The following is a 25674-nucleotide window of genomic DNA, read 5'->3' on the forward strand; positions in this document are numbered from 1 at the left end:
CTGTATAGTAGAATATGTCAGTGAATGAAGTCACGTTTTAACAGGGTACCTGAGGAATAAATTGCTTTGCTGACTAACAGAATGACAGATGCTTTGAGTGCCTCACTGCTGAGTGACAGCAAACTACCAGGGCAGTTTCTGTGTGGCTGTGCTGCTGTCTTTTTCTTACCGATGCTGCTAGAAGAAGGAGGGACCCATCCATGCAGCCGCAGTTGAGTGAAAAGGCACCTAGGAGGCATCGTTGGGCTTGTCAGACACAACAAATCTAATCCAGACAGCCAAGAAATGGGAATTTGAATGAGACACACAAAAATAGCAGCTGTCTCTACGTAATTGGAACAAATGGAAGTTGTATATGCGGCAGAAAATGAAACAAGAAAACAACTGGGATGTAACATGACACTATTTGCTGACAGTTGCAATAATCTGGGGAGAACCGCGCCACAAGGCAGGCTGTCGTTTGGAGCCGGGCAGCTTATAGTTTCTGTCAAACTGGTGCTGATCTCTGATCTTGGAGGGTCGCAATTATGTGTCCCCGCCTACTATTCCTCCTCCATCCCTTCCTGCTGCCATCCTCCCCTACCCCTTTAAACCCCCTCTGGTATCCTAAGCAGCATTTAATTGTGAGGGGCTGAGCCGGGGAAGGAGTAATCAGATGAGAACAGAGGCTGGGGGAATCACGTGGCTATATACTGGCTAACGGGGATTAATAACAGTGCCGTCTTGATTGAAGTTCAGCTGCACTCCCTGGCAAATGGGAGGTGGGGATGCAGGGGGGGGGGGGGGGGGGGGGGGGGGGGGGGGGGGGTAGAGTGACAGAAAGGGGAGTAAAAGAGAGTAAAAGAGAGTTGCAAAGACAGAGGACGAACAGGATTCTCCGATGAGACCAGAGAGTAACAGGGAGAAGAGAGAGAAATGGGGAGAGGAGGGAACAAGAGAAAGGGAGTTAGAGCAGTAAGAGGGAGTGGGAGGAAGAAAGAGCGAGGATAGGAGGCAGCGCAGCGCAGTGTGTGGGGGAGAGAGAGAGTGAGCGAGAGAGAGATGTAGAGACAGGGAGCCTCCACTGCTACTGAGCCAGTGAGACGCAGGCAGGAAGAGAGAGAAGACGGAGAGAGAGGAGGCCCTCTGCATCTCCGAAGCCGGTCCAATGAGGGGGTGAGGGGCTCAAGAGCAATACAACAGGGAGGATAGTGGGAGGAGAAGCAGATACTCAGGGAAAAAGGCAGTGCGATAAAATCCAAAACAGGCTTCAGCAGGAAAAGGGGAGTGGGTGGGTGGGATCTGAGATGAGGAGGGGAAAAAAGCAGATAAAAGTTTTGGAGAGAGAGTCGGAGAGAGAGAGAGGGAGGGGGAAAAGAGACTAAAGGTAGAGCAGACTGAGTCCATGTTAATGGAAACGGTAGGAGAGGATTGATGGAAAAAGAGGAGGAAGCTCTCTGTCTCAGGAGTCCTCCTGTTCATCTTCTGCTTCATCCTCTTTCTGTGAGGCTGCTGGACATCATCCATCACTATGTTCTCTGACAGCAGGGCTCCAGCGCCAGGGGAGCAGAAAGGCTTCAAGCCCCACGCCCCCAACTTCATTCCTTGGCTGCGCAATAGTCTGAAGCCCCACCACAGCAGTGACCTGGGGCTCAATGGACCGTACAAATCCAGCTCAGAGGTCCGCAACAACCTGAGCCCGCTGGAGAGAGCCAAAGGGATGGGGTTCTTCTCCATCCAGGGAAAGGACCGGGCAAAGAAGGGGGAGGTTCGGTGCAATGGCGTGGGGATGGCGAGAATGCTGCCAGTGGTGCTGCGGGGTCACCACATCCTGCCAGGGAGTCTGGGGAAGCAGAAGGAGGACCGCCCTGCCATGGGGAACCAGTCTCCAGAGCCGGACCCGCTTCCCAAAAAGCAGAGCAGTCCAGGGGACAGAGCGCAGGCTCTGAGCAACAGCTCCACATCTGCCCAGGACAACCACACCTTTGTTAGGAACCACGGCAGCCTCCTTCAGTCTCAGACTGACGGGACTAGCACCTCGGTCAGGAAATATGGGCCACTAGTAAGACCCCCTCCTGTTCCTGTTCCTGCACTGCTGATTGAAGAGCCAAACTGTAAGGTGCCTGTTGTGGTGGACATGGAGGACAGGAGAGGGAAGGTGTGGGACTACGCCAGCAGTACCACTTACCGCAAGAGAGACCTCCATTCATCCAGCTGGGTGAGCTCAGACACGCAGACACTAACAGAAAGGCAGCACTGCTTAACCTCCAGTTTTAGGAACTCCCAGAGCCAGAGAGACCTGAGGGAACCACATGTTGAGCACTTCAAAAGGCCCCTCAATGGAGTCATCTTCTCCACCGAGGTTCCTCAGAGAGGCCTGGGCTGCACCACAACTCTACGAGGCCCCAGGAAACCTAGACCAAGCTTGGAACGTATCGCGGCCCTTGGCCAGAACCAGACATGGGTCCAATACAGGCCGACCAAGGGAAGGGAGTTACAGATGAAGGAATCAGGCTGCAGCAGGAAGGTGGTTCGAAACCAGATCAAACGGGTGGTGGATAACCTGGAGCAGGTTCTCACAGCGCTGAGGGACGTTCACCAGGAAATGAAAGAGGTAACATGTTGGATATTTGTTGATTCTGCGTAACATTTACCCGACATGATCATGTCTTTCCTGGACTCAAAAAGCAAATTGGTTTAGATCAGGAGCAGAGAAGTTACTGCATCCTCTCACATTCATTTAGTTCCTTCCTCAAGCGGGAAATATTCATGCTTATGCTATAAAAAAGCCTTGAGGGCTTGTTCTCTTACAGATAACAATGCAGTGTACAAATACACATCCTCAGCAGAATTTAACATTCATTAAAAAGTCAGCAGCAGCGTTGGATGAATCCACTGCAGTCTGCAAACAGTTTCGGCAACTCTCCTCTGTCATCTGTCTCCAAGCATTCACAACACTCTTGCTCAATTTGTGTGTACATATTCATAGAGGTGAATGAGACAATAGTTATGCCCCATTTGCATTATGCATTCAGGGGCTGCTGAGATGTGACATGAGCTGAAGCAGTCACCTTCCTTTCTGCATCTCCCTTTCTGCCTTTCCTCCTAAAACATCCAGCCTCATCTCTTCCTCCACTCTCCCTCCTCATGGACAGATGCTGCTCCAGGCACAGCTGGGTAGCGTTTTATAATCCATTTATGTCTGAGTATCTCTGCCTCGTATTCCTCATCCAGTAAAAGTGACACGTAAATCTCGCCTCTTGGCATTTGATCTGCATCCACGGGGTCGCGGCTAAACCCGAGGTAGTAACCTCACCATTCTGTCTGCGAGGTTGTGACAGCATTAATATAACACTGATGAAAGAGCATATAGGCTACACGGAAAAGAGGGGAAAGGAGGCGGGGGAGAAGCAAGCAGACACTGTGATAGAAAAGCCCAAATCTTCACAACGGAGACGACAGATCAAAGGAAGATAAGGCACCAGAGAAGACTTTGGTCGCATATTTATTTTAAAGCCCTGTTTTATCATTCTGTTGCATGAGAAGCAACCCTCAGTTTTATTTAATAATCAATCACTTTTATAAAAAAGGAATGAGTGACCCATTAAAGCATTTTAGACCGAGACTACATACAAATATTAAAGACACACTAAATACCTCTGCCTCAGAAGAAAAACATATAAAACACGCATGCATATGGTCTTCTCCTAAGGCTTTTAAACGACACTGTGACTCAGAACCTAAAGGAAAACAACATTATTTAAACTGAATTGTATGACTTTTATGAAACTCACACGACTGAGCTCTACAACAAACATATTTCAGTACTCATCAACACTATATGTGAGGACCAGAGGGGTCACAAAACATCGTTATTAATAAACACTCTCGGGAGCAGCAGATGAGGGTCCTTTTCTCTTTTATCTCGTTTGATTTGTGACATTAACAAGCAGCCCAGAGTCACATATACATGCTGTAATTCAAAGTAATATGAAATGCCTCTTTCAAAAAGCTTCAGCGTAAAAAAAGAAAAATCAGGTCATCTTTTGACATTAGCAAGGATGTTGTTGAACACAGAGAACAAAACAATAAGTCATCTGTTCCAGCAGGGGCCGAGGATTTATCTGTGCACACAGAGCAGGTGGAGAGATAGGTCAAACATTTTCCCCAGTGTAATTTTCTACAATCTCTCCTGCCTCAATCATTGTACACGTGTGTGCGTGTGTGCGTGTGTGCGTGTGTTTGTGTGTGTGTGTGTGTGTTTGTGTGTGTTACATGCTCTGCACTCATTTCAATACATGCATCTAGACGTGTCTGTATACTGTATAGTGTGCTTTTCACTGTAAGTATTAGAGGGGAAACCCAAATTTAGCTTAGACATTTCCCATAATACATTGTTTCTATGCTGAGGTAAACATTTTTTGCACTGGTTGTAGCTTGTGTGACATACTTAGAGATTGGAGCTGTACACCTGATGAGAGTCCACTTCTGTAAGGGTCTGAAATGCTCCAATTTATAGATGCAGAAATGCAAATGCAGAAGAAAATAAATATGCAAACTTTATTATGCCATCATTAAATATGCTCACTGAGATTGGTTTTGTATGTTATTTATGATTTTATAAAGAAAAGTATTTCGGTTAATATAGTGTTGGAGCAGCCGGGTGGAATAGGGATTTAAGCTGCTGATCTTGTGTCCTCGGCTCCAATCTGGCTCGGGATCTTTGTGGCATGTTGGATCTCTCTTCTCTTTTCCTTCATTTCCTGGCACCTCTGTACTACTGTCCAAATACAATAAGTTAAGTGTTGAAGTGATTAGTCTCTCAATTGAAGAGAGGTCCCGTGAAGATTAATCGAGTTATCAAAAACATTATTTGGCAAAAATGCCAAATATTCTCTCGTTCCATCTTCTCAATTGTGACACTTTATTGGCACAATTATCAAAATTGGAAGAAAAGAAATCAGCAGCTTGAACAGAAATTAAAATAATTATGATTTTCATTTGGTATTACACTTTTATAATGTCATAATACAAATCAAAGCAGCAGAGGTCAAGTTTTCAAGACTTTTAGTGTCTGTGTGGGTCGAGTTCCAAAAACCTTGGATCCTACACTTCCCATAATGCAACTCAATCGAGTCTTTTCATTAGACCTTTCCTGCCTCATAAACATCCAAGTATTTTCGTTTAAAAAAGTCTCGGACCCCAAACTGACATAACCCTGATGACATCACTATGACATCGTCTAGCTTGTTTTTTCAAACTAGAAAGCTCCATTCAGAGGCACAGGAGACATGCGACTGTTTTCCCAGGTGGAAAGAGTGCTACTTTTTCCAAGTACTTCTACTGTTCTTAATTATCACCATGCTGTATGTATCTATCATAGGTGGTGCAGCAGATTGACTATCTAACCTCAACTATTGATCTGAATGCGGAGGAGCCTGAGAGAGGCGACAGCAGCTCCAGTTCAGGTTCCAGCTCCAGCGAAGTGACGGTGGGCAGCATCCATCGGAGGCCCTCAGAGCAGCCTGGTACCTCAGACTCATCTGGAAGCCTCAGGAGGGGCCATCACAGCAGGAGCCAGTCTCCACCAAATGTGCTGCTGTGCCCTGTAACCTCTGGGTTTTCATCAGAGCGGAGTCGAACTCTTCGATTCCCCTGCAGTCTGGGGTCTTCTCCCAGACACGGTGGGCCGCTCCAGCATGATGTTCCTTTGTCTCCCCAACGAAGCCACCCTGTTCGGCCTCCTACTCCTGGTCTCTCCCCTCTAACAGTAAACCTCCACCACCTTAACAGCTCTGGGTCTCACTCCCCTGGGCCTTCCTCCTCCACCAAGGTCAGCCATGTCTCCCCTCTGTCTCCAAAGCCTTACCCACCCCCCACGCTTAGCCCTTCTGTCATCATAGAGAACAAAATTGGTACTTATAGGACCCCACAAAGTGGCCACCCATCTGCCAGTCTGCTCCCTCCATCACCGGCCCATCCTCCGTCTGCCAGCTGCCCACCAACCGGCTCAACTCAAACTGTGTCCAACACTGAGACAGAAAGGCAAGTGTCTTCCGCAGGATCCGCTCACAGACCTTCACAGGTGTGCGCTGCCCCTGCAGCCACAGCTAAACCAGCTACAGCCGTAGGCCGCAGAGGTCGCAAGCCTCCGCCGTACCCCCACCATGGATCCTCTGAACACACAAAGAAAGTGAAGGAGCCCCGCAAAGCTCCTCCATACCCTGAGAAAAGAAGGCTGCTCTCTACCACAGTGTGAGACAATGCAGCAGGACGGGGGAGGCTGATCGAACAGAGCCACATTCACAGCACCAGCCGCGTGAGTGGAGAGCGATTCAAGGCCCGCCAAGTTGAGCTGAGACCAAGTTTCCAAGTTGACAGAACGCAAACGCAACTTGGGGTGAGTGTGTCAGGAAGAACAGCTTGGCTCTGCAGACGACCTTTTCCCGCCTCTCCTTCTATAACAATCTCTTGAGTATATACGCAGAACATACACAGGGCATCATAACATCTGTCTGGGTTACTACTATGGTAACAAGAGCCTCTGTACAGATGCTCAATTTTCACCCCGGCTCTCAGACTCCCACAGAGTGCTGTTAGAAGGGCAGGGGAGAAGGCCTAGTTAGAAAGAAATATGAAAGAAATTGTAAATATTACAAGATGACAAGACAAAGTAAGGACTGATTACTTTAGTGCACTTCAACCTGAGCAGCCAGACATATCCACTCACATGTATCAGCATTGTCTGGGTTAGATAATTGCTGTCAAGACTCGTGATGGTTTAATGAGAACACAGTGCAGCTCAGCGGTGTGAAAGGCACGCGCTGGGGAAGATAGTCTGTAGATCCGTGATAGATCACATGATGTGAGGAACTTAGCAAGGCCAAATATGAAGTGAACAGGCAGAGTGGATACAAGCTGACTGGGTCGCCGGCCCAGCGCCTGGGTGCGCATTAGGGGAGACAGGGGGCAGCTGGCCATTCGTTGTACCCTTCACCGAGCCCCTGGTGTTACTAAAAGCCTCCGCTTTGACCGACCGGGTCAGAATCTCCATCTGTTCCCCTCTAAATGTCAAGAGATGCAAAGAGAGAGAAATAGGAGACAGGTGTGTGTGTGTGTGTGTGTGTGTGTGTGAAAGAGGAAAGAGAGAAAAACAAGCACTGGAATACTTGTGAGTGCTAGTGAAAGAACATCTCATACAGTGCAACAGTGTGGTTCATTTATGTGTTTTTTAGGTCTGTGGCGCAGAGGAATTAGCTACATCAGGCTTTGGAGACACAGAATATAGACTACTTGTTGTAGGATCAATGCATTGTTGGTTTGGGACTTTTATTGGATTTATTGACATAAGAAATAGAGAACATCGCCTCACCCAGGCTATGTTAACAAGATTTAGAGTCTACAGTCATGCTAGCAGCTCAGTGAGGGTTGCTTTGAGCTCAATGCTAACAATGTTACGCTAGCACGCTCACAATGACAATATTAACGTTGAGTTGACGCTCAGCAGGTTTATCATGTTCTGCTATCTTAGTTTAAAATATTAGCATGCTAACAAAAAGTACAACTGAGGCAGATGAATATGTTGGCCAGTTATGGCTGCACGCTCAATGACCTCTCGTGGCTCAAAACACCTTCTATTAGCTGTGCTAGACGGTATGACAACCACCACTAGATGGCGCTGTCGTCACCATTTTAGACGCAAAACCTCTGAGTCTGTGGCCATGGGTATATATAAAGATGTCTATAAATCAGAGGACTTCTCAGTACAAACACTTCAATTGCACCCTTTTAAATCATGATGTCCTAAAATGGCAAAGTTCATTATGGCTGCATTCCATTTCAAGTGGGAAATAGGGAAGTCCCCAGTCAGATTTTTCTAGTTGGGACACTGCCTGTAGTCGGACAAACCGGACAATCCTCTGGGTGGGAAGCGGGGCAAAACATTAAATAACAAAACTAAGTAAATAGTTATATTAGGATGCATATATATCATATCTTTTCACTGTTCAACCCAGAACATTTTGGCATTACATGTATGAAAATACAATATAATTAATTTTGTTTTGCTTATATCACTTTCTAGGTCACATTTTACTGGTGTCCTTTGATAATAAGGCCGCACCTTAGTCTGTGGCTTTCGGTCAAAAATATCAGAAGCGTAGCTTGGCAGATGCGATGTATTAGAAGTACTAGTTATCTTTTACTTTTTATCATTGAAAGTTCTTTGTCTGCCCCCGGAGGTACAGTGGGGGGGACACTTTTTTGGACAGTGTGTTTGGCTAACAGCTAACGGAATCACCACTACACCCTTTGCTGAGTAGCGTTGCTTAGCCGCTACTAAGCCGCTACTAAGCCGCTGCTACGTGGGCAGACAGCTTGGTGAATTTAACTTTGTTTTTTGGCAAGATTGCATGAAATGTCTTATACGATGATTTCGAGTCGATTGCCTGCATACTGTTTTTGAGTGAATGAATCGCGCCTGACAGCCCTTTAGTGTAGAGAAGGGCAATTGTGGGTTGTGTTCATTCAATCATACAATACAGCAGAGGTCGTGGCACACACACCTGGCGGAGATTTGCACTCTACCTAGTGCACCTTTCTAATTTTGCATTTACGTGGTTATGTAAGTATTGGACAAACTGATATTCTTTCCTGTTTATGAAATAGTTTTAGGACCCCCAGGATTCAAAGATCAATTTGAAGGGTCGTGAAAAGATGAAGCTTTTTTTTTTTCACACATAGCTGTGCTTATTTTATATTCTTAGGGTGACCTCTACAGGACTCTAAGCAGGAGAAAAAAAGTGTCTTTGATTAAAATGTATTCTGAGAGAAACACAGATTTGACTAAGAACCAAAAATGTGATTGGTCTGCTGGTATCGCTAATATAAAGGTTAGGGGGACACCACTGTCAGTCAGATTCATCCTCTGGGGACCATAAATGTCTGCGTGAAATTGAATTGAATAGTTGTTATGATATTTCAGTCTGGATTAAAGTGTTGGACCGACTGATCCCCGGAGCCATTTTGCAAGCGTAGCTAAAAATGTTTCTGATTTCTCTTTAATGCACGCCATCATAATCTAAGCCAGTTCTTGGCAGCATCATGTGTATATATTTCCCTGATGGTCGCACTGTAGTAGGAGGGGGAGGAAAGTTAAAAGTAAACATCTCTACTGGTACCAGATGGTAAACAGTAGTGATATAAGTTCAGGGTTTAGATGACAGCATAGAGGCAGCTTTGAGTCTCAGACACACTGTGAACTGTCAGTAATTAAAGAGATATTGTGCTGCAGAGACTTATTACTGGATGGAACAACCACCTTGAGAACAAAGTGTCACATTTTTTAATCACAGTGCCACAAAACTGGAAATCAGAGTCAGGTCTCGATAAGATGCTTTAATTAAAAATCAGTGACTATGTGGGGGTTTCTTGGCAAAGCTCTACCATAGATCTTCTCCAAATGAAATTCAGATGTTTTATAGAGACTGTCATGCTTACATTTTACATTAAAGCGCTGCACGGCGTGGTTACATAAACATGTAACTCTTGCATCGCAGATTTCAACCTTGCTGATGCCAATTTGACTCCAATCAAGATCACTGCTTTTCTCTTGGCTCAACGTAAAATATATAAATCCCTCCTGACCCTATATCTCTGGAAGCTCACACAGATCAACGCCTACAATACAATACATTCCCATATGTGCCTCTGGATTTATTATATCCACCCTGCAAAGCCTTTCTCCCCAGAAATTAAGAAGAAACAAAGGAAGTTCTTAACTCATGGAACCATTTATCTGAGGACAATATATGTTAATTGAGTACATTTACAGAATACATTTTTCATAATGCTTATTTTAATATAAAGTGTCATATGAAGTCTCATTACTATGCTAAAATGCTTGTATGTCTGCCGCATACAAGCTGAGTTTGAATTAGGAAAACATTAGTTCTAGTATTAAAATTACAGTTATTCTAGACGTATATGACGGGGGCATAAAAACGCTCTCTGCCATGTTCACGGTGGGCCGGCGCTGACAGTGCTAAGAATATTGAATGCCTCTATGCTGGCACTCAAACGTCTTCTCTCTTTTCATGTTTACCCTTTTACAAGGCTGTGGGAGGTTCAATACGATCATGACTGACATAACAAGACCAAAAACATTGAATTATCTCCAGCACAGTGACAACATGTCTTTATTCAAACATCAATCACATTTCATCATGAATCAGAACAAAGTAGAAAACAAAACAAGTACAAAATAACTAACGTGTGTGTTTTGATTCTATCCTGTAACAGTATCTGGACGCGGTTGCTTCCTGTTGTGACCCCAGCGGAAGCCTCAGCGGTGGTGACACGCGAGCGTCCCAAGCCGAGCGTTTCCTCAACTCCAGAGGATCACCACCGGACAGACGAGAGGGTCCGAATCCTGACCAAACAAGGTACGAATAATAATCCGACCGCAGAATCAAATCAGCACAATCCTCAAATCTGAAATCAATCCCCAGAACTCATCTAGCGGACACTCGTGTGGATCTAAGAAGATTGGATCAATGCAAGAAAGATAAAAGGCAAGTCTGCTCGCTACGTAGGAGAGCATGTACTTCTGAAACCTGCACAATACCCTCGCTGATCCTCACACGTTACAGTGAAGGATGAAAGCAGACGGTTCAAAAGTGGCTCAGGATTATGTGATGACATCTCTTCTTCTTCATATATATATATATATATATATATATATATATATATATATATATATATATATATATATATATATATATATATATATATACACACACACACTATAATCCAAATGTCTGTGCAGAGCTTACATGTAGTTTTTTTTGTTGAAATATCTAAAAATAAAAAAAGGGAAATTTAAATAAGGAAATGGTTGTATCCTCTGCTGAAGGTGTCTAATTAAAAATAATCAACATAAAAGGTAATACAAGGTAATAATGAATTCACACTGACACTGTTGAAGATGTATACAAAATGCACTGATTTTTAGTGTGTTCTGTACATCTTTCTCTTACTGCTCTATTACAATACCCCTTCTGGCCAAAAACACAAACGGAACAAAAGGTGATCACGAGTGGTACCGATTGGCGATTCATGGGATAAAATGTGTTTACAGTTATCTAACAGACAAATATAAACAGAAAGCGAGAGCGAGGAGCTCAGAACAGAACAAGATTGAGGAAAATGTAATTGTTTATGAGAGAGCGATGATGTTATTGGAGATTATTCCCTTTCCTCTCAGGATTACACAAGACAAATAAAACCCTCCCTACTCTAAATGAGTTATCTTTACCCTACAAGCCCCAGACACCAATCCTCTATACAGTCAGATACGTCCCCAGTGAATCAGAACAGATTTGCTCTCTGTAAATCTTATAGCCTCAGAAACTAAGAAATAACTATGGAAGCACTTTATCTTATGGCAGAATTTAAACTAGGACATTATGTCGTAGAAAATGTTAACACTAAACCGATGCCTCTGTGTTTCATGTCCACAGCAGCATTTTCAAATCCATTGTAATATATATCACTATATATAATTTACTCATATACAGTATCAGTATCATCATACTTCAGTTTTTGGTTGCTTCTCCAACAAATCCATCCTTCATTGAATACACAGAGGCACGACTCAGAGCTCGACACATGAAAGCCACGTCAGACTTCTGACCAATTACAGCTCATCGTGTCGCGTCTGTCCAATGGCGGTCAGTTTGGAGAGCTGAGCGCTGAATTTTCCATCTCGCTGGGTCACTGGAGGTCAGAGAGGAGAGCAAATTACGGTCACAGGTAATATTGAAACAAAAACAACGCCATACTGCGTCACTGACTCAAAGCTCCTGAAACCAGCCAGTATCATCCCATGCCGGTCGAGTCTAACCATAACTGCCTGTTTGCAAGCAGCCGCAGATTAGATCTGCAGATGTGTGATGATCTACAGGAAACTAAAGTAGCAGCTGCTGCGATTTAGAAACTAATGACTCCAGCAAACAACAAGTGAGAACAATTTAATTTATTTTAGGTGCTGCTTTAAATGCAATGTTGAATGCAATGTTTATACAAATGAATTGAAGCCACCTTGGAATGAGGTATCGAGTCTTTACAATATGCATGCAGAAAAACCTCAAACACAAAGCCATCCGCAGGTTCAACAATCTGCAGTTGTCACACTAATTGCCTGCAGGTGTGACAAATGGTAGAATTGTGAAAACCATAACTATATAACATCGATATAACATATAACATATATAATATATAATAACTATATAACATAACTATAGGCATCTACACGTCTTAAATGCAGTGACTTCTCTTTCCTGCAGGCGTTGCACGTCGTTATATGTAAAACTAGTCTCGGGGAGGATTGAACAGTTCCCTTTTTGGCGAATCGACCGCCTGCTAAACGTGGACATACAAGTTTGTGAGTGAGTTACAAGCCAGTTCATTGACATGGTTTGCATCTAAAAGAGCCATTTATCTACTGTACTACTACTGTTAAGGAGTTTAACCCGCACAATCCTAACAGGGGGAGTTTCCCAGAGGTGTCCCAGAGATGGGATTATCCTAAAGTCTGTGATAGTTGCAGGGAAGTGAGTATATAAGCCTCTCTACTGACTAATCTGCTGTTACAGTATGATTTGTCAAATCCTGCTAATCACAGGCCGGAACTGGAGCCGCAGTGTGGATTTTTTTTGTTGCAAAAAACAAATAACAACAAATAATGCCACAGGGACAAATTGCCACCCACTCATGGCTGGAGCATATGCTTTAGAGGAAAATCAGCAGGGAACTCGCAACGTGATGAAGGAGTGAGAGATTGACATGTCAAGCAGAGGGAGTTGATAGAACACTTGGAAATACAATCAATTCCTCACCTGTTGAGTCTCCTACGATAAATTCCTCCGGCTTCAAAGGCACGTCATTTTGTCCTGCAGCCACCGTCTGAGACTGGAGACAAATACAGCAACAGTGAGGCGAAGGAGGAGGAGAAATAAATAAACAAAAACAGGATGAGAGGCAGCACAGAAGACAATTTTTTGCACCAGACAGGGCCGGGAGAGAAGGAGGACTTGACGACAAGGTCAAGGAGACGCTGTGCGGGGGTGGCAGGTGTTTGTGTATGTGAGGTTATTTTGGTCCCCTCGTTTAGTGGAGTTATTTTCTGTATGTTTGTCTTCTGCTTGCAGGGCACGGAGCCACAGCAGGAGGAAACATGTGCTCTCACTAATGACAGAATGCCAGGACTGCCCTTGCTGGGGGAAGGAGGCGTGTCAATGTGCGCCTCACTTCAGCGACGACCACATCAGACACGACGGGCCCTCGCTAAGTGACTGAGTTCAGGAAGAGTCCGGACATTAACCTTCATCGAAACATTATGCGCAAAGACACGAAAGACACAAAGAGTTTGCCTTCCAGGAGTATTCAAGCTTTTGTGTGTCTTTGCCCGTGTTAGTTTGTCCTAGTCGGTCATAGCTGGAACAATCATTAAAAGACAATGGACCGAAAAATGTCAGTGACATGTGAAGCATGTGATGGGTTACCATGGATACACAAGTGGAGGGGATGTGCAGTAAAGCAAAAGACAGGTGCAAAGTGCAAGTGACAGTGTGTTTTATTCAATTCTACTCAGGACTGTGTGGTCAGGTATATTCAGCGATGCTCTGGCTCTCAGATGATGTTAGGTGACGTTTAATCTTGCATAACCAAACTCAAGAAAACCTCATTTAAATAATCAGAGGGGGAAAGAAACTTGGCCCTCACATTACTTCTTTGTTTCAGAGAAATAAAATGGCAAACTGTCCACGCTTTTTCTAACTGGCTGTTACATTTATAGCTAAAACAATCAACTAGTAGAAAATGCTCAACATTCTCTGATTCCAGCTGCACACATTTGAGGATTTGCAGCTTTTTTGTTTGCTTTAGATTATTATAAATTGAATACCTTTGGGGTTTCGGACTGTCGGTGAAAACAAGCAACTTTAGGATCCTGCCCTCTGGAAACGAATGGACATTTTCATAATTGGATAAATAATCAATAATTGAACTGCTAATTAAACAAAAACTGTTTGTAGCAGATGTATTGGTCTGATTTTTAGAATTCTCCTAACCCTATTTATACAGAAATGTTACATGCATTTCACACACATGCATATCCAGGCAAGAGGCCCTCATTTTGTCTTTACATGTGTTAATGATCTTTGCACAAAAGACAAGATCAAAGTGTAGATGTTTACAGCCACCAGCTTTGTGGCCAAAAAGTTAAAAACCTGCCTTAATCTCCTCCCTGAGCCCGATAGACAAATTGCTGCATTGCTGGTGCATAGGTGGATGGTTTATTATATGCAGGCTACGCAAAAAAATGTTCATCGACTGTGTTTTGTCTTTCATTTTCTGACATTTGTGCAGACACATTGTAAATCCTACGCTCTGAAATTGTTTTGGGCCGAAGGTTATGAGAAGCTTTAATCTCAAGACTAACAGGATGCATTAAAAGTGTGCAGTATCAGAGGATTAACTTTTTACTCCACTCGGTCTTTGTTTGGCAGTAAAATCCTGGGAGCTGCTTGCTGCCCAACATAAGCTCCAGTCCCACTAATCACTCAAGGTCATGCGTTTGACCTGCAGCACCATAACTATATTGTGTGGGATGCGGTACAATTTGGCTGCGAACAAATTACAATATTGAGGGCAAGCCTTGTGCAAGTGTAGTTAACTTGGTATTTTAAAAAAAGGACCTGCATCAAAAGTGGATTATTTTTTTAGTCCGAGTCAGCATAAAGATCTATTTAACTTTTATAAAGTTTGCTTTGTTTTACGATATGACTGAATGAGAGCCACACAACAAACTGACGATGTCACACAAATACATTCAGATATATAGATGCGAGACATGTTGTATGTGGTGACCTTAATACCTATATAAGATGGCTGGATGCCATTATTGAATTAATTACATTAAACATTGGCCATCCCTGTTGAGGAACAGGGTTGGTTGACCACATAAAGATGAATTCATGTGAACTGGTGAGAGAATTTAATTATATTATACTTACAAATGCATTAGCATATTTAATTTTGGTTCCTTTCAGTTCAGCTTTGAACTGAGTGAAAAACAGGTAGGATTTCCCCTGGGGCCTGGCAGAAATGGAAAAGAAATAATATGTTAGCAACATTAAGTCATTTGCATGTATTCATTCGCTTATTAAGTCGAAGCTGGATATGAACATATTTAAACCGAGAGGTTAGAAACTATTGTTTCTCCTCGGCTGGGGCTGTCACGACAAACTAATTATTAAAGAGCGACTCGGGGGAAAGAGACGGGACAAATTATCACTGAAGACACACTGAACATCAGGGTCACTGAGCTGAGGAAGAGTCTCACTACAGTGTGTGTGTGTGTGTGTGTGTGTGTGTGTGTGTGTGTGTGTGTGTGTGTGTGTGTGTGTGTGTGTGTGTGTGTGTGTGTGTGTGCGTGTGCGTCTCACCTCCACACGGAGCAGGAAAACAAGCTGTCGTCATCACTCAGACCCACACTCATCAGCCATTGCTGTTTGGCACAAAAACAGAAGAATACTTAGGCATAAAACCTGCAACAATTAAAAATCGATAAATGATAATCGATAATATGATGAGAGAGAGACTCACCTCATTGGTTCCCCCTTGTGAAGCATAAGTGAATGAGCACTCATACTCCCTCTGAAATAAGAGAGTGGAACATAATGCTAGTTAGTGCATCATTAAATCTGCATATTACTTTTCATTATTGAGCTTTAAATTACTTTTACATGCCATTAATAAAACACATTCCATCAATCTACTAATTTGAGGGAAAATGTCAGCTTCACAAAAGGCAGAGATCTGCTTGCTTCTCTCGGCTTCATTTCATTATGAACTATAAAGGGCTGTTGTTGCTGGGAGGTTGCTTGTTATGATGGTGTGGCAACAATGTTTTGAAGACATTAATCTGTCCGCTGCTCAAGACGTGTCTCACCGCAGACGCTCAGGTGTAAATCACTGCTCAGCTAGCAGAGCAATGAATCAATATTATCCCTTTGTGGTTAAATTAATTTATGACATTTCAAAACGTCTACTGTGAAAAAAGGCCTATTGAGATGCATGTGTTACTATTTTAGCCCACTTTTATGGACACATGATTAAGTAATTAAGTAACTCAAAAAGATGAACTGTCTTTTCTCAGACGGGTATCATAAAGATAAAAGATTTACATGACCGTGCCTCCCTTCATCAGAAATATTGTTACATTTTATGTTCCAGCCAGATCACCACGGTCCTCCACGGCTTTCCTTTTAAATGTTCCCTATGTATCAAATTAAAGTACCAGTGAGTGCCTTCTGTAGTTATGCCCCAAACTGTGGAACATATTAGAATAGGAAGCTCTCTCAGTATTTAAAAAGGAAATTAATGACCTATAATTTTTATCTTTTAATTTGGAGTAATGCTTAAATCATTTGTTGTTACGATACTTTTTGCCTGCTGTTTATTTCATATTTTATTGATTAATCTTAAAATGTTATTGTTGAACTTTTAGTCAAGAATTATTATTTTGTATCGCTTTTTTTGTTTGTTTATTTTTACCCCTCATTATCTTGTGTATAAAAGTCGCTATATTAATAAATAAATACATAAATAAAGTTGAGTTTCAAACAAAAAAGAAGTTCAGTCATTAAAACTGTCAACCAATGAATGGAACCATTGTGGCACAGCGACGTGTCAGCCTCTCACAGGCTGTGTCGTCATCACGCAATAGTAGATTAAAAATCATATTGAATGTGTGACACACTTTAATGAAAGAAACGCGCGCGCACACGCGCACACACACACACACACACACACACACACACACACACACACACACACACACACACACACACACACACACACACACACACACACACACACACACACACACACACACACACACACACACCTTTGTGTTTCAACGCTAGCTAGTCGTGTCCAATAAAACACTAGACAGTCACTTACAATCGCCTCGCTGAACGTGTGCACCACTCCTCCCGGTTTGACGTTAAACTCCACCGTCTTCGTCCGATCAGCGGAGGCATCGACCGGGACAAGCGCCGCAAACAACACGAACACAAGCACAAACGACAAAGTCTCGACACTGAAGTTATGTTGGGTGGCCATCTCTTCCTCCTCGGACGTATGGTGCTGTGTCGTTGTGATTGGCTCCCACGGTAACCGGTGCTCCCGTCGACTGTGGATGTCGTCACACCAGGACGTCACGTGCCAAAGACCAACGCAAGGAAACAAAATATGAAAAAAGATGAATATCTTGACAGCGTAGTAATACAAAAAAAGACCCTCCTGGCTGATGTCACTTAGAGATGAAAGTATTTAAATGTTAACAAATAAAATAATTGAATGTAACGTGATACCTTTCATGGCCACACGGTGTCGCCCCAGTTTAACCAATGCTGTCCATTTATTATTAAAATGCAGACAGAACCGTTACGAAAACGTCTGAATGTTTATTTGTAAGACAGCATAAATCAACATGAAATGTCGATTTGACGAATCCACCCGACTGCAGGTCCAGTGAGCTCACTTCAATCAATCCATCTCTATGACAACTGAGCAAACTTCATCCACTGAGTGGGTGGACCTTGAGTTGGGATTGTTTGGTCAAACTAAATCACAGTAGATGTTTAAAACGTAAAAGTATAGTTTACGCCATCCAACGTCAAAACCGATGCTTTACGGCATGTCAGAGAGTGAAAACTCCCACAAGCGTAGCTATGTTTGCTTATATAAAGCATACAGGAGGCCTATGTGTCTCTTTTGTACTGCCTGGCTGCAGCCCAGGATGTCATGTGCAGGTGTAAAAGGGAGAGGGCAGATATATGAGTTGCATTAACATGTCACTGACGTTTCTTGTCTCAGTGTAAGTCTTATCCAATCCAATCTTATTGCAGTTAATCAAACCTCCTTTATAACACAAAACAAATGAACAATATGATTAATTAAAATGTGTTGTTGAGATAATATCAGACTTTATTTCATCCCTGGAGGGGAAACTACCCACCAGTATATACAGGTAAAATCGTTTCTAAAAATTGCATATGGTTTATGGCCTGGTGTGTAATGAGTAGTGCATTGAGTGTAAGAAACACTAGAATTACATTGTATAAACAAAGAGATGTTTGTGCAGCCTGAAATTAACAGTATCGAACAGGAATGAGCATTATATGGCACTAAACGATAATATAAGAATATAACGCTTTATATGTAAAGTAAGATGACACACATATTCATATCAAACTACTATAATTCAAAAAATATATTTCAGTGCATTTAACCAAAAGTGGCCACATTCAAACAATGAAAAGAATATTTTAAAGAAAAAACTGAAAGGAAAACATATTTGCCCAATCCTTTGCAGCACTTCAAATATATTGATCACACTTAACACCAGCGCTATGGAACATGCTTCGTATCCTCTAATTGATTAAATAACCCTCTGATACAACTTGTGCTTGTGCCTCTTGTATTCATGTCAGCTGCACACATTATATGATCGTTTTTATGTACGCGTGGCAAACCGTCTACAAAATACTCTCGATAACAAATGCTGTACACGTACATTCCTCTCTTTTTCACAGTAGAACAACATGATGTGTTACAGGAGACAAAAACACTCTTGTGTCTGTTCCTACACGTCTGTATGTCCGTGTTTTTTTATGCGTATGTCTCTGGAGCCATAACGCGTTCCTCCCGTGACAGTTCAACAGATGTCCGGTACGAGGGGAGTTGCCTTAACGTTGTCTCACACTCATGTGCAAAACCCATAAAGCAAATTCAGACCAAAAATAACTGTAGGGTTTCAGCCGAATAGCCTGTCCGCCCTCTTCGCCCTTCTCCTCGCCCTCCCCTCCATCACCTCCTCCTCCTCGCCTGTTCGTAGCCTGATCCGGTCCGCCTCCCTGCCCAATCCCACTTCCCAGCCCAACAATAATACAATAACAGGCTTAATAACAGCATGTGTTCACTCAGACAGCCTGTTGAGTGTGAGGATATTTACACAGCAGCTCCGGGAGGAAAAGTACAGGGGTCATTAGGCACATTCTTCTATTTCAAATAGGGAAAGCTGTTAATGATGTGTAAATGGTGAGACTCAGGGAGTCCTTGTCCTGCAGGTAAACATTGTCTTCTTTTTATTAGGATGTCATTTCCTCTGTGCTCACACAAATAGCTTCTACTCTTTGCTATAAACAAACCGGTCTCTACAAAGATAAATATACAGACCAGAAGTCCAAACAGAGAAGCGCAACATTAGGACGGGGCCAGCCGGTGTCAAGTTATTTTACTAATGATGCGAGTTCATACTGCAGGCTCTATACATTTGGTAGGGAGTGTTAGAAATATATTTATAAATATATTCATTATGTCCCTGGTTATGTACGTATGTGTAGATTTTAAAACATATAACAGTTTGGAGTTTGGAGGTGGGGGGAGGGGCTGACACCAGTAGGCATGGTCAGAAGCCATCTTGCTCATAAGGTTTACAAATGTATGACTCAAAAGTCACCCAGACATTATCAGATGAAATAAACCTCAAAACCCGAAAAGTATAGTATAGTAAAACTATAACAAGAAGAATAGAGAAATCCGAAGCATAGAGGTCGACGGGGTTGGTATCGACCATTTTGCCGTTTGTGTCACTGCAGTCTCGCCTGTTGGCTCTGACGCTTGTTGACCGGCAGTCTCAGACAGTCAGGCCTCTGGGCAAAGCCTCACAGAGCTTCAGCCCGTGATAAGAATGGTTTAGCCGTGGTGCTGCTGATGTCAGCAGTTTGCAGTCAGGTTTTCCTGGCCGTCTGCGGATCTGTGGAATTTCTCTCCTCCTTGCCATCTCCAGCGGGGGAAGGCAGGGGCGACCGGCAGCTCTGCCCATCCTGCACGCCATGCAGGCTTTCGCACATCGACCTGCCCTGAGCAAACAGCACCTGGAGGCTCTGCCGTGACCCTCTGTCACTCTCTAATCCACATCAGTGACACACCTCGACGGCTCTCTGACCAAAGATGGTTTGGGCTCCATAGAGACGCCATATTTGGGTGAGAGGGTGAGTGAAAGCTGGCGTTATAAAATAGGTTTGACAAGATGTAACAAGAGAGGAGTTTTTATTTGACTACATTTTTCCAAAACAGATACAACAACAGTTATACTTTTCAGATTAATATTTCACCAACAATAAACAAATGATACGACACCAAATTAAACCAGTGGTTAGGAAATACAGAACCAACCCACCAATGCTTCTTATACAGTATTAATTCATTGACTATGTTATACATAATAATAATTCTGCCACAGGAGGCTTTCTGCTGCAGAACCAGTACATTTATACTTGAAGTACATTTTGATGATGTACTTCAAGAACTTAGGTAGATTTTAAATAAGTATTTTTGTCATCGTTGTATTGGTACTTTAACTCAAAGTACGTAAAGGATCTGAATGCATCCTTCACCGCTGTATGAGTGTACGAGAGCACTGAATATACACTAATGTAATGAATTCTCTAAAACCTTCGTCCGGGTTTCTTGGTGAGTGTGAATTAACAGATGGAGATCATCAACTTGGCAAAATGAGGACCGACATACACAGCATCCGAGAAACCGACAGCCGGCTGCGACCGTTACCTTGAGAGGGAGGAGAGATGCTGGCCCTGATGTTGCCATGAGACAGACTTGGAAAGTGAGTCAGTGAGCTCCTCTAGAACAGAACAGATGCTGCAGAGCAGAAGAGAAAATACACTCTGTGACCTTGGCTCCCAGCCGCCTGCATATTCATCTCATTCCAACATCTCCTACTCTACAAGGACTTTATGAGGATTTTACAAGTCAATACAGCCAAAAGCTTCAAAATCCTCCACCTTCACACTCCATGTTTAACATTAAAAGACCATGAAGGAATATATTCACGCTGGACAGCGCTGTTGCAAAAATAAACTAATGAATCGTGTTCACAAAGCAGTTGTATTTAGGTCCAAGTTGAATAAATGTTTTCTCGATCACTCGTCTCTCGTAACACAACATGACTAACATGCAACAGCAGGCTTGTGGTGTGAAGCTCCGTGCCTTTCGCTGACATTTCCGAGACATGTAAACGTGCTAAGTGGAATCGTTTCAGGTATTTCTCTGAGGTCAGTGACCTCAGAGAAATACCAGTTAAGTGTTATGTTTTTAAGCAGGGCATCAGTCTTCAATGGCACCTTTATTCGCCCCCCCCCCCCCCCCCCCCCCCCCCCCCCCCAAAAAACATAATTATTTAATACAACAAATGAATTATACCTTTTAAACAATGAAATACCTATTCACTAGATTGTAAAAGAACAGACTACATATTTGTGCGACATAAATTTACACAAAACTGCACAGAAATCATCCACGGCGTTCTGCTCGAAACGCATGCGTAAGAGTATTTGGCTCTTATATTTTAACAACACTTTTAAAGTCTTTCATTCACAAACAAAGTCAATATGAAACAGAGGAAGACAAATTGCTAATGAATTCCAGGGAAGAAGAGCACCACGCAAAATAAGCACCAATTCAGTCGCACAGTAATTTATCCAGCTTGAATAGCTTCTTTATATTTGTGAATCTCGCTAACACACGTTCTTAAAGTTCTCTGCACGCAAACAGCTAACAGCTCAAAATGTATATTCCTACAAATGACATAAGTTAACATCTAGCCAGTGTGGCTGTAGCAACAGTATATCAGATCACATAAATATAAACAGATTAGAAAACATTTAAAAGTAAAACTGCTGCACAACAGTGTACCGACACTCAAGAAGGTATCAAGTGTACGTTTCTGTGAGGAAATGTTTGTCTTCAGTCAGATCAGCTTCTGTGGAACAAAGAAAGGATATCAGTGATTCTTCTTTTGGACTTCTGATCTCAGCTAAAAAGAGAACGCAAGACTGACTTACACAGTGATTCTGCAGTTTCTGGCCTGGACGTAGCTTCCTGTGTACCTGATGTCGCAGCGCACCTCATTGTTGGAGAAGTCAGACTCCTGAACCATCTGAGAGGGGTTCACCGTCACCTGAGGAACCGTAAAAACAGCTATGAAGATGTTGATATTATTTTTGATTCAAGGTATTTGAAAGCACGCTGTTGTGAAGTGAATAATTAATCTGTTTGTATTCATCACGTCCTATTTCCTGAACCTTGAGTATGTAGTTTCCAGGCAGTACGTCAGTGATGTCGATCCACTGGCAGTCGATGTTGGCATGATAGGTGTCGTAGCAACCAGGACCGAGCCCCTAAGGAAAAGAACAACCATGCATTACTCTTGGCTTGTCGAGGAAAAGAGTTCATCTTACAGATGATTCATCACTGTAAGATGAACTCTTTTCCTCGACAAGCCTAATGAATAATAAAGAAATCGATAGACGTATGGATGGATCAATAGAAAAGTAAAGATAAGTCTTCGACCGGGAAGACCAACCTGTGTGTGAGAGGTGCAGGCAAAGCGCCGTCGCACCCCCGGGTCACAAGACGTGTCCTCCAGACAGAAACTGGCCTTGTGTCCCTCTGCGACCTTCTGTCCAGTGGAGACGTCCAACAGGTCGTAATTACTGAAGGCTTCCATGCTGTGGTAATGCCTGTTCCAAATGAGAGCTTTACTCAAAATGTGCGGTGGAAATCCTCATTTCTGTTGTCTTGGTCAGCTCATATTGATGGTGCAGTGGCCAAAATAGAAGAAGTGACTCACATGGTAACATTTTGGTGCATCATCCTTGGGTAATAATATTACGATTTCTCAGAGTTGTGTATACACGTTTGATTTCATATGCACCTTTTGTAAATGTGTCATTATGCACGTCCAAATGTTGCACATTGTATGACTTCGAGAGCCCATGAAAGACTACATCTCAGCACGGTGGCCGCTAGGAGACTAATACAATAATACAGACAAGTTTAAGACGGGGAATAACTGACACCATCTCAAATGCACAATTCAGTAAAATCTGGAAGATCAAAGAGTCTACACACCACTGTGCACGCATTTGATATACTACCACTGAACTCACTGGTGACAGCTGTGCCATTCCCACTCATGTCGGGGCTTCACTGGGAGGAAGTCTGCCGTTCCCTGGTTCTTCACTCGCTGTGGGAAGCGCAGCAGGACTCTGTAGTCGAGGTCCCTCACACTGGGATGACTCGCAGACCTGAAAGAAAAGGAAACAGGAAGTCAAGTTAAACTCCAGTGGCTTCACTGTGAGCTGAAATGACACAAAGGAAGACCGGCATCACTGAGCACACAGCTGGGGTGGACTTGCATCACCTTTTTATGTGTGATGTCTCCACATCACACACTTGACTGCACTCTGAGCTTCTCCTCTATGTACATAATGGGGCACATCACTGTGTAAGTGACAGGGCTGGTTTCTGGTCTTGCCTCAGTGGTTTTTGCATTCACCTCAGGAATCCTTTGCTTTTCACTTCAGAGCAGCTTTCACTTGGCAAAGTGGCCGCTCAGATCAGAGGAGGGAATCTCGGCGTCTGCCGAATTGTCTCCAGCCGCTCTCTCACTCAGCTATCGCTTCCAAATGGGACTGAGGCCAACACACATCCTAATGAGGTCACCTCAGTATCACTATTTCTTTAAAAGTGTATACGTCATTGATTGACATTTTATCACACTGCGGAAAGCATGTGCATAACAAAATGTCAATTAGGGACAAAGGGCAATACATGAATCATCAGACTAACACTAAATCTTGTATCTTCAATAATTAACTGATTTTATTGGTCTTGACGTCAACTGACATCAATTCTGTGAGAAGTCAAATAAATAAGTGCACCTGGAAAGACAGTTTTCTTCAGCGGCACAGCGAAGTGCGTACATCTGCACTCTCTGGATGTAAGAGGCAGCTTGGATGTAGTAAGGGTCAGGAACCAAGTCCGGGAGACCTGCAGAGAAATATATGTAAGGTAATGTAAATAAAACCACAACTCTGTGAAAACAGAATTTAACTTTTCATTATAGTACTTCTGGGGGGGGGGGCTTCAAACTTCTGGAAACTTCAATATACTCCAAGGAAGTCGGGACAGAAAGCATGAAATATTGACATGGCTTAATCGACAGAAATGTATGTGCTGATTTGGATTTGCATGCATGGATCATCAGAACATTACCTTGAGTATCTCACCTGTATCTATAAAAGTACAAAATCTATTAATATGATTTCATATTTCAAATTAAACAAGTATTATTGTTGAACAAGTAATAAACCTGAGTACATTTGATATTAAATACTTTAGCAGGTTACTGAATAGAAAAATTATTTACTCTCAAACTTAATAACTTGTATTCTGCACCACTGCTGGCAAACTACTAATGACTCCCGATTTATCAATCAGCCATTTAATTTCATTTTTGCTCAGAGGCTCTCATACTGGAGACTTTCATTTGGTCGTAAGGGTGCATTAACTCTCACTCCCATTAAAACTGCATTAGAAAAAAGGAGATTTAAATTTAAATGTGAGCACGATCTGTGCCTCAACGCCCAGTGCTGCAGGGCTAGTTCATTATTCAGACTTTGATTTCAGGGTGCCATCTATTAAGACATATCTTGATTTATATCTATGTCTAGTCTTTGGTTTCAATGTCTCCATGTCCGCCTCACCATTGTGGAAGAACTTGGTTCCATAGCCCGGTCCTGGTGGAGGGCGCACAGGGATCCTGTTTCTGCGGTCTGGTGGATAAATATTATAGAAAACTGAGTTCCTGTGATGAATACTGTGCGGGTCCCGTGGGTCACCCATGTCCGTAGTCCTTGTTGTATCCGGTCTCGGGCGAGGAAAGTGTAGTTCTACGGAGTTACTGGACAGCGCTGTGGGAGAAACATTTGACTCCGGTGTGATTCTGGTCAGGGAGTGCGCTCTTTGCGCACTGGTGGTGTCTCCCAGACGGGTTTGCTGCAGGATGCGACGTGTGTTCCCAACACCCTCAGCCACTGTGACCCGTCCAGCTGGGTCGGATGACCGGGCAGTTGATTCTGAGCTCTCAGATCTTATCCTGCCAGGTCGGCTGTGCGTAAAGTCCGGTGATCTTACCGGTGACGCTGTGGCCTGCTGCGAGCCATCTCCAGGTGTACTCCGGCCTCCTCGCGGGACTCCGCTGCCGGAGAACTCCTGGATGGATGGGAAAGCCGCAACGCTGCTGTTGGGCGGTGCCGGTTGTGAACGGACAACCACAAGCTCTCCGGTGGTTGCTCGGCTCTGTGGGGACCGACTGTGTGTCCCGGGTCGTCCCGAGGCGAGTAAATACTGACCCGCATCAACACCAAGAACCGACGCATCCATTTGATTGAGGTCGTTTTGTTGAATGTGTCCCCCGGCTGCGTCTCCATGTCTGGTTCCGGTGGATCTACTGAGTGCAACAGGAGGGTGAAGCCGGTTAAAACTGTTTTTAGTGGTCAGTACGAGCTGAGTGCGTCTTCTGTTCTGCGCAGGTGAGCGATATTGAGTCCCCGTGCTCAGCAAACTGTACACCTGGCCGTTATTTTCCCACTCAATCCGGTGTCTCCACGGTCCGACACGTGCGCGTAAATGGTGCTGACCGGTTCCAAAACACACCAAAATACCCAATAGGCAGATTGATACAAGCACTAACTTCTCCAT

The 25674-nt window shown here is 43.4% G+C and overlaps 2 protein-coding genes across 2 annotated transcripts; both read right to left on the reverse strand.

The window, feature by feature from the left end:
- Positions 1 to 10147: 10147 nt before the first annotated feature.
- mydgf (myeloid-derived growth factor) lies at positions 10148 to 17239 on the reverse strand. Its single transcript, XM_034531484.1, has 6 exons — positions 17005 to 17239; positions 15646 to 15696; positions 15486 to 15547; positions 15054 to 15135; positions 12876 to 12948; positions 10148 to 11754 (listed from the first exon to the last, which is right to left on the reverse strand). The coding sequence occupies exons 1-6, from the start codon at positions 17164 to 17166 to the stop codon at positions 11675 to 11677; spliced, it is 510 nt and encodes a 169-aa protein (XP_034387375.1). The 5' UTR covers positions 17167 to 17239; the 3' UTR covers positions 10148 to 11674.
- Positions 17240 to 21967: 4728 nt separating this feature from the next.
- Positions 21968 to 25674, reverse strand: loxl5a (lysyl oxidase-like 5a). Its single transcript, XM_034531130.1, has 6 exons — positions 24678 to 25674; positions 23853 to 23961; positions 23079 to 23216; positions 22493 to 22649; positions 22212 to 22307; positions 21968 to 22087 (listed from the first exon to the last, which is right to left on the reverse strand). The coding sequence occupies exons 1-6, from the start codon at positions 25672 to 25674 to the stop codon at positions 21968 to 21970; spliced, it is 1617 nt and encodes a 538-aa protein (XP_034387021.1).

The sequence above is a fragment of the Cyclopterus lumpus genome, chromosome 4, assembly GCF_009769545.1.
Source record: "Cyclopterus lumpus isolate fCycLum1 chromosome 4, fCycLum1.pri, whole genome shotgun sequence".
Classification (NCBI taxonomy): domain Eukaryota; kingdom Metazoa; phylum Chordata; class Actinopteri; order Perciformes; family Cyclopteridae; genus Cyclopterus; species Cyclopterus lumpus.